Source organism: Coffea arabica, chromosome 9c (assembly GCF_036785885.1).
Source record: "Coffea arabica cultivar ET-39 chromosome 9c, Coffea Arabica ET-39 HiFi, whole genome shotgun sequence".
NCBI classification, from domain to species: Eukaryota; Viridiplantae; Streptophyta; class Magnoliopsida; order Gentianales; family Rubiaceae; genus Coffea; species Coffea arabica.
Genome location: NC_092326.1, coordinates 31,064,428 through 31,074,275, shown reverse-complemented (window position 1 = coordinate 31,074,275; position 9,848 = coordinate 31,064,428). Strand labels below are relative to the sequence as shown.

Sequence of the window (9,848 nt, the reverse complement as noted above, 5' to 3'; positions counted from 1 at the left end):
GAAAAAGAGACTATACACATGGCCAAAAGAGATGTTATAGTAGCCTTTCTTCCTTTTTATATACGAGGTAGAAAAATAGTTAGAAAATAGCAATAATTACCTCACCAAAGGAAGACAAACTTCTCCATGTTCAACAATAATTACCTAAAAAAATAGCAATAAAATATTCTTACTGTAATTAGTTATAAAGAAGAAATTTGAAGGGGCAAAAAAGATGAAAAAAAAAGAGGGAGACGGAGGTGGCAAGAGGAAGAATCGAAGATGAAGTGGGATTTCTCATTGAGAAGAGAAGTGTTTATTGATTTTAGGCTAACCAAAAAAAATAAAGGAGTAAAAATTCAACTAAACAGGAAACTGCCATTTGTTAGAAAGATAAGCTATACACATGGCAAAAAAAAAGCTTGTTACAGTAACTTCTCTTCTTTTTTATATACAAGGTAGATAGATACAATAAAAAGATAGTGCAAGTAATGTAGTAGCCCATCTTTGTGACAAGTGGTGAACCTCACCTTTAAGAAAGTTGTGTATTTTTAATTTTTTTCATTTTCACTGTTGTGTTGATGGCCAGCTTAATGATCTTCCGTTTTTTTTCACTAAAACCCACTCTATGTAAATTGTATCACCTGCACTTGCTTTTAAGCCTAGAATATTAAACCCATCTGGGTTGTTTGGTCTGATAATGTGACATTTTACAAAAATTATCCCACCAAATAGGCAATAATTCTTGGATCCAAAATACCAAATAGAATCAAGAGAATCTATTAGAAAGGTACCATAATACATATTAAGTCTAAATGTTTATGCATAATCATATTTGAAAAAAAATTCACAAAATAATATGCTTACCTTTTAACCTCATTAGTTGTCATTATTTACATATAACGAGGAATAAAAAATCTCTTGTTATTTGTGTGATAATAATTAGTGGCTCACTTCATAGATAGAATATTTCTCCATAACAAACTTCAATAAATTTCTAGCTCTTTTTTTTGTTTCTGTGTGTCTGTTCATTATGTACCAAAAGAATTACAATTTTTTAGCCAACTTCTTGGAGGGCCTTAGGTTATCAAAAACTAAGTCGGGGCCCAAATTTGGCAAAGGGCTAAAGTTCGGGCAGCACCATCGTTATTTGCCCATCCTGCAGAAGATGGCTCTTCAAGAAGCCCAAAAAAGCCCCAGTGCAAAATCGCTCTGGTCATCTTTGGCCGGCCTTTATTCTTCTCTGGTGACACATCCCTCTCTGTCTCTCTCTCTGTTTCTACTCTAACACGTTATTCAATCCATGTATGTGATAGATTGAAGATTTAAAAATGAAATCTTTTTTTCAATTTATTTCTTTACTACATTGCGAATTGCATTATGTGCTGTTTTACTAGGTTTTTGTTTTTTTGGGTTAAATCTTTGTCGGGATTGATTCAAGTGGCCAAATCTTCTCTGAAATACAGTTTAGCATGTGCATTTGATTCGTATGCCGATTCTCATTTGCCTTTCGAGTATTTGTTTAAGGCTATATTCACCCAGAAGAATTTCCGCATTCCTAACAATTTTCTTGTAAGTTTGTGTTCGTTTAAGTTTTGTAGATTTCCGGTGGTGTCCATTTGTTATAATTCTTGCGCAAAATTTCCCAATTGCTGATGTTTGTTGGAATATCTTTGCTCTGTTTAGTATAATTACAGCAAAGACTGACGATGGTATAGTCTTGTGGGAAAATCACATAAAAAGAAAATAGTAGTGCGGTTAAAGTGGGTCCTTTTCACCACGTAAAACAAACTGAACAAGGAATCAAGGACATCAGACCACCTTGAAGAGTCTTATTGTAGCTTCACCAAATTGTAATGCTTTTTTTTGTCTGCCATATATTCTTGGTTTTTGAATTTGTTACTCGCGGTACGTAATATATTTCTGTAGTTAGTCAAAAAGTTCACCAACTCAATTCAATTTGATATAGGATAACGATTTGCATTTTCTCATATTTTCTTTGGTTGCTTTTTTCTGCAGTCTAAGGGTTGTTGAGGATCAACCCTCACACTTATCATAGAAGTGATGGATCTTGCAAAACCAATGTTTGGAAGAGGTAAGGTTTGCAGGACACTTTTGTGTTCTTTATTCAAATTATTTTCTCTTCCTCTGAAATCAAATTAAAGAAATGAAATAGGGCATTCACAGGGATGCTGCTTCTTTGATTATTGACTTATCTGTATTAATGGATAGAGCATAATTAACACTATCCGAAGGAGCTTATAGTAACTGGAGTATGATTTCAACAGAAAAGGAAAAGAAAAATAAAATAAAAAAGTTTCACTGGCTTGATATGGAGTTATTGTAATTGGATAAATCGCTTATATTGGGTGGAATGGTTCACAAATTTTTCTGGTTTATGTACCCTTTCTTATGCATTGCTGCACAATGAAGTTACTCTGACTGATTATAAGTTGTGGGGATTTTATAATGTTGGTAACAAATGCAATATGATCTACTAAGAGAATCCAACTTTGGTGCACTGTAGTAGTTGTTGAGAATGCATGGTTGAATTTGGGTGGCTCAATTTATGCTTTACAGTTTAGCCCAGAGGTACTCCTATTCTTGTAGAGTTCTCTATTGTGGGGCTGAGATTGGTGTTAGATAATGTTATTAATGCTTTATGGCTCTCAGAATCCTCTCTCTGTGCCATTATCTAAAGAAAGGGTAACCTTGTTTGCACGGATTACTTTGTCTCAGTCTCCCTATTCCTCTCCTTTGTCTATATTTGAGATTAAGAAAAAAAACTACTATGATTTCAAAAGTTCTATTCTTACTTCTAAGTCAAACATTAATATAGCTAAAACTGAGGGGAGCTAATGAGCTACGCAGAAGGATGTGTCTAAAGTATTGACCTCTATGCTTAGCTCGTGTCTCTGATGACAAATCATTGCAAGCTTCTTCACTAAATCATAAAGAACCTTCCTGCTGAAAAGCAATGGAGACCATAGGCGCTTGATATAAATAAAAAAATTGGGAAGACAATGATGATCTATGGTAGAAGGGGAACTTGTATTTCCAAGAAATGTGATAAGTTGGTATTGTATGGTTGAAGCTAGTCTCAAATGTTAAGCCTCTAGGTTTTTCAGCTGTTTCAAGTATGTTTTATGCTAACTGCAATAGACTGTTCTTCTAAGGAGATGCCTGTGGGCATGATGTAGCTTGAGTTACCACGCAGACTTTAGAAAACACTTTCTTTTATGCATTTGGATGAAAAACCTGGTCCAACAGATTTGCTGATTGGTGCTCTTCACTTAAGGATTAATCTCATGGGACTGTCTGAGATGAAAAGTGGCTTTAATTTGCAAAGAACAGATCAATAGGCCTCGCCAAGTTTGGAGGAAGAGAACTTGAGGTGGCATAAGATGATCAGGAGCCAAAGTAGTGAGATGTGGCGGTGATGTTTTAGGAGATTTACAAACAATTACCATGAAAAAGAGCAACTTGTAACTCTAGAAGTCGGCAGTCAAGTACATCTAGAAGTTCAGCGAGACTAAAATTCCAAGTCAAAATCTTGATTATGTTGTCCTGCCTTTTAATACTTGCTCCACCTCTAACTTTTTCTTTGATTTGTTTTCTTGACTACATCTTATTGAAAAAAGCATGAATATATGATTGGAGAAGACTAGTATAGAATGGACTTGTCTTTGATCGCTATACACCTGAGCAAAATTGTTTGTCTGCAGCACCTGCTCCCTTAATTTTTTTCCCACCTGTCCTAATTAAGGTGCCTCCTTTTCCACTACCATAGTTAAGAGAAACTCCTGTAGTCTATGCAGGTCATTCCGTCTAGTTGTCAAGTTTTCCTTCCCCTTTGCGATCAGTATGGCAGGCCATTAATAGTTGCTAAAGTTAAAGTTGCTTCTGCTGTGGCATTTATGGGTATTAGTAAGTTACAAGCAGTGTATGGGTAATTTGTCCATGCTTGAAAAGTATCCAGTACAAGAAATAGAAATTGTTTGGCTGTGGCATGTCAAATTGGATGCTTAAACACTAGTGACAAGTCCTAGGTGATATAGATAGTGGTTGCTAACCATTGGCCCTAGTCAATAAAAAATTTCAATTTGAAGTGCTGCAGATCCCATTAATGTCTCATAAAAAGGAAAATCTTTCTTATTGTAGATGGAGATGGAGTCCAAATAAACCCACCTTTCTTGTTTTTGTGGGAAAATCATCTTCAAGAGTTTGTTGGAAAGCTTGCCCTGTGGACTTTTATGTTTGAACAAGTCCAGAAATGGATTAGGGATTTGGAAATGTTTTAAGACATAGTGTGTGTAGTGTTTGGATTACTTTTGGACCATATGAACAGAATAAAGGTTTTACTTCTTTCTTAGTTTTAGGCTATCATGTCTTGAAATAAAAAGTTGTAAGCAACAGAAGTAATGGAGGCTTAGTGGTTGATCATTAGTCTGCTTATCTGTTGTGCACATTATTGTCATCTTTTATTCATTTATACATGTAATATGTCACTGTATATTAGAGCTTCACGATGGGAAGTTTGTCTCGTGAGGTTTAAACCAGTGATAAAGCAAGGCCAGAGTTCATGTTGATGTTTCTGATGTTGAAGCAATTATTCCGATGAAGTATTCAGCAGTAATGGCTCAAACATGGACGTACATATAGTCATCATCCTATCTGTGAATGCTTATTCATTTGGTTGTTCATAGTGGAGTATAACTCCTTATTTCATATGTATAACTATAAATCTTGCTCCCTGTTGTTTTGAGACCTTGCTTTCAATTGTGGAACACGGTAGAGGTTTGACGTTCATCTATGTGTTCAACTGTTAACATTCTCTCTTGAAGGATGAGGTAGAAATGGTTATTAATCTTTGTTTCTCACGTTGCATTTCAATGTTTCACTTTCCTGTTTGGAAGATTTATAAGACTTAAAAAGAAAAATGATCTAGGCGGAATTAACATATAGTATTCGGAAACTCACTGTTTTCTTATGTTCAAGATGTTCGGATAATATTCTGGCTTAAGTATTTAAGTTGTTCCTATATTTTATTATTTCAACATTTTCAAGTGTTCAATTGCTTCCTGAAAGCTCTTCGCTGCTGTAAAATGTCTACCAAGTTTTTCTATCATTGTGAAGCAGTGTATTGCTCTTTAGAGAGAATTTAATGTGTGTGAAATTTATTGACAAGGGGGCTCTCGCTTGATGTGCTAAATGGATTGATTAGCTGGCTTCATTGCTGGTTTATAAAGCATGACATTAGCTTGGGGAAACTACTTAATGCCGTTATTGCACTTCTGTGTCCTGCTAGTTTGTCATCTGCCATCTATGTCTAGATTAGCCCTCTTGTTCTTTGCACTTTAGCATTTGTTGTAAAGCCTTTCATATCCTGCTTCACAATCTGGAGAAGTGTGGTAAGCTTTGCATAGGTTCCTTAATTATTTTGCCATTCAGTTATGCATTATAGGTGAAGATAACTTGAGAAGCAGAGAGAGGAAACGAGTTTTGCTCTTGCTGTACAGAGAGATGTAAGGATGGAAATTCTTGTGCTTCACTTTTTGTGGATTGCGTCATGGAGGGATATATTTCCTACTCCATAATCTGGATTACCAAGGTTTATAGTGCAGATGACATGAATGGCATAGATAGTTAATATATCTTTATCTCATGTTTTCTTTGTGGTATAGAACGAATTGGTAGATTTCTAAGTTAGGTGTACCATATAGGCAAAAAACACTTCTAGATGTTTTGAGTGTAACCTTGTTACTTTGTCAATTTTGTGTTTTGTTGGTTGAAGTGTGAATGTGTCCATGCATTGCCCTCTGGGACGTAATCATCTTGTTGCACAGATGTATGCCTTCGTTGCCTGGTTCTGGCACACAGGTTTCTAAACATTTTACAAAACTTGCATGATTTTGGTTCTTTCAATTTCAGTGTGCAGTCAAGATAAGGTGAACCCAAGTACCACGTTCTTCGAGCTTGGCTTCAAAGCATATGCTGTTGAACTCCAGCTCAAGCTTTCTGAATTTAGATGAAGAAGCTACTTAAACAAATAAAGTACAATAGGTTCCATCTTCATTTTTTTTTTGGGGTCACTCTGAGATCATTCAACCATTTTAACTGGGTGAATCCTTCTATGGACCCAAAAAAGATTAACCTTAGTGACCACAATTAAAAAAGCCTTCCTATGCCTTTATTAATCAGAGTAATTAGCCTTAGTACGAGATAAGATTGTGTTATTGTGTGTCACTTCCCAATTCTTGACCAATGCTACAGTGCTGGGAGCCTACTTCTGCATTTGGAAGTGTCAAGAAGTTGTTTCCCATATATGCCAGTGATAAGGTTTTTAAGCTGAATGATGGATAGATGGTGAATAGGTGATGGGTATTCCTGCTTTGGAGGTTATTTGCAAAAGTTGTGAACTAAACTTTGGATTAAAGTGAGTGCAGTGGTTCAATGCATTAGTTTGGGCGGTCAATTTGTCCATGTTCTCTCCATTGTTTATTCATGGAGTATGAATATGGGTTAAAACAGTGTGTTGTGCATTTGTTACCAGATGAGTAGGGGGCATAAAAGTTGAGCACTGGAAATCAGAAACTTGGTGTCTCGTATATGCAGACATTGACACATCACATGGGATGTGATGTCCATGGTCAATATAAATTTTGCTCTCTTTGTCTCTGTTATTATTGTTATGCTAGATGGCATTACATAAAACCTCTAATTCATTGTTTTTACTGTTTCTCCTGGATGTGCTGAATGATTTGTTGAAACTAATAACTTGTTGCAAAGCCTTGTGATAATATTGGATAGTAATCATCCTGGCAGTTATACTAAAAAATTGCTTTTCAATTGAATAGTTTCCGCCAATGAAATTCAAGTCCATGTACTTTTTTCCCCTAAGAATTGTACCAATAGTAATAGATACATTTGGCTTCCTCTACAGAGGCCGATTTGAAAGTTGAGTTATAAAACTTGTGTGAAGTGATTATTATAATCTTGACCAAAAAAACTTAAATTATATGATGGGGGGAGAAAAAAAAGAAAGCAAATGCCGCTTCCAAGTCCCCTATCTTACCAATGTCACCTCATCCTGATCCTCCATGGAAGCCACCCTTCCCTCTAAGGTTGAAGAAACACTGGCTTCACTTTTGATAATGACTCAATTTCCAGCAGTAAGGTGTCAACTCATGGCTTCCTCATATTTTGTTCCACGTGGAATCTCCACCCCTTTATAGCTTTTGCTTGCACCACCTCAGAATCTCCACCAGTTCTGTCTCCCGTAGCCTCCAGCCCCAACAGTCCAATATGTGCTTAGCTGCCCTTCATCTCTCACTATGGGCACATTTTGCCTCCATCCCTTTCACTATCAAAATAAAACAAAAGAAAGCGAACAAATAGCCTCCATTGGATAAGTAGCTCAACTAAGATCTCAGGCCTTATACTACATGCATATAAAGTAAGATCACTAGGTCATGAGCATTCATCCTTGTCTGAATTTGCTTTGGTTTAAGCTACTTTAGGTGAATGTAGGCCAGGTAAGATCTCAGGTCTTATAAGCTCTATATGCATATAAAGCAAGATCAACGAGGTCACAAGTTTTCATCGTAGTTGAAGGTCAGTGAGTTTCCTGCAGTTTTTGTTCATCTGAGAGATTTCATTGTTTCCTTGTTCCCATAAAGGCTCGTGATACACCTCAACAAGAAACTCGGTTTTCCTAATTTTCTAGCTTAATATTTCTTTTTACATATCTTCAGTTTCTATTTTTCTTTGAAGTTCCTTTGCAATTACTGTGTATTTCTACGTTTCAGCTCTTCTGGCTGACCTTTATCAGTTTGTGTGCCTGTAAATCTGGTTATTCCCTGCAATAATCAGGTTTAATGTCATAAATCATCTTAGTATGCCAGTTTAAGGTAATGTAAACAAAGGAAGTGATCAAGCTATGTGCACACTTGTTACATACAATGGTACATTTTCTTGGTTCTGGGAGTGGGTGCAGAGCAGCTATATCTGCAACTTGATCCAAGAACACTTGGAAAAGAGCTGACTTCCAAAACTTTTGTACTTTTATATTAGCAAAGCTGCTAACTAATGGAAGCCAATCCTAATGTAAATTTTAGTATTGGGATTCTCTCCTCTATCTAAAAATAATGTTTGAAGATCCTTACTCTGTACAGTTAGTATTATGATAGGTTGCTTTTTGTCTTTCATCTTGTTTAAATTTGCCTAAGATTTGTTTCTTTATATTTTTACATTTTGGTACATCTAAGGGGCAACGCCCTCTTTAATACTCTTTATAAAATGTGCACAAGCTATATTAGCTTGTAACAACTGTTATATAGAGTATGGTGGAATTCCAAATAGGAAAAGGGCTGTTATTCTTCTCTTAAGTTGGTAAGATGACTAAAACTATTTTTCCTGTGTCAAACTTAAAGTATGCCGCAATGTTACTTCTGTTCAGAAAAAATCTGCTATGCTCAATAATAAATTAGATTTACATTTTTTTTATGGTTCTGATGTCATACAGCTATATCTTGGCTTCTGTAGTACAAGTGAAACTCAGGAGTTCAAACTTTAGAAAAGTGGTTATAATGTTGATCTTGTGCTTTATTTCTTCCTTTTTCTGCCTCTCGAAGTTCAATTTCCCCTCCTTCCTCCTTCCCTTCCTTACTTTCGTCCTTGATGTCTTGTTGCACACCTTCAGGACCTAGTGAACTTTGTGGGGCAGTTGATCTTATAAGTCGTTATAAACTTTGGCTCCATCATGATTATTTCTCTAAGAGGCCGCCACCTTTATCACTTTCTGAGTCTGCATACCTTTGTAATCTGGTCGGAGACCTACAGATTAGAAAAGGAGAAGGAATGGAACTTGGTCAGCTCTTGCAGGGTACATCCTGTACGGGAGATAGAAATGAGCACCTGCCTCCTTTTGACTTGGATATTCTTAGTGAAGCGTTTCAGATTAAGGAGACAACAGATTTCGACCTTGCCTATGTAATATATCTTTCACTGCATCTTCTTGATATTCATATCCTTACTTTCATGGTATGATGTTTATGTTGCTTTTATATGCCTAGTTGCCTGCACAACTGAATGTTATCTAAAGGATGGTAACCGCTCAGGTACGTGTGAAATTGCACTTTGGAAATCACTTTTCAAATGTCGCTGGCAAACTGAGCAAAAATAAATTCTTTTTCAAACCAACAAGATCTTTTGCTACGTATAATAGACCAGAACCCATCTCTGTTAAATACTATGACAAGTTGACTATCTATCACCTGTACTTGTTAAAGCTATTTTTCACTTGGAATCAAACATAGACACAAGCTACATCACTCAACCCCAAACTCGTGCCAATTTGCTTGTGGAAGGCTCCTTGCACCAATGGTCATCCCAAAATTTCCAGTCTCATGATATATCTGTTTCTTCTATAAGCAGGTGGCAGCATCCAAGTTCAAATCCAAGGGTGAGAGAAAATATGAAAGACGCAAAGATATGCGTGCACAGAAGAAAAAGGACATTAAGAAGCCAAAAGGCTGTCACAATAGAACCAGCATTCAGAAAGAGGAATGACGAAATAGAATTGGGTTTGTGTTTTTCTGAAAGAGCAAGAAAACGGATTGGATTAAACTTTGCTTTTACGTTCCTACTGATCATCATCCATCGTTGGAAAATTTGGGCTCTTTTTGTTATCTGTTGGTTGAAGTTATATTTTGTGAAGCATATGATTACATATTGAAGTGCAAATTCCTTTTAATCTTAGGTAGCAAATTGTCTCATATGCGATTTTTGTCACCCCAAATCAAATGTGATCTAGTTGATTAAGAGCTGATGAGGACATCTGATGAACTACTTCTATAACCAATTAGGAA

At 36.2% G+C, this 9,848-nt stretch overlaps 1 protein-coding gene across 5 annotated transcripts; it reads left to right on the top strand.

Moving 5' to 3' along the window:
• Nucleotides 1–1,147: 1,147 nt before the first annotated feature.
• On the top strand, nt 1,148–9,755 carry LOC113708870 (mediator of RNA polymerase II transcription subunit 19a-like). 5 transcript variants are annotated; one of them, XM_072064715.1, is made up of 5 exons: nt 1,169–1,284; nt 1,999–2,074; nt 8,681–8,970; nt 9,054–9,098; nt 9,415–9,755. In XM_072064715.1, the coding sequence occupies exons 2-4, from the start codon at nt 2,044–2,046 to the stop codon at nt 9,078–9,080; spliced, it is 348 nt and encodes a 115-aa protein (XP_071920816.1). In that variant the 5' UTR covers nt 1,169–1,284; nt 1,999–2,043; the 3' UTR covers nt 9,081–9,098; nt 9,415–9,755. The 5 variants fall into 5 exon arrangements, with proteins under 5 accessions (XP_027087342.1, XP_071920816.1, XP_027087340.1 ...); XM_027231541.2 differs by lacking the exon at nt 9,054–9,098 and having other exon boundaries at nt 1,148–1,225; XM_027231539.2 differs by lacking the exon at nt 9,054–9,098.
• The last annotated feature ends 93 nt before the right edge of the window (nt 9,756–9,848 follow it).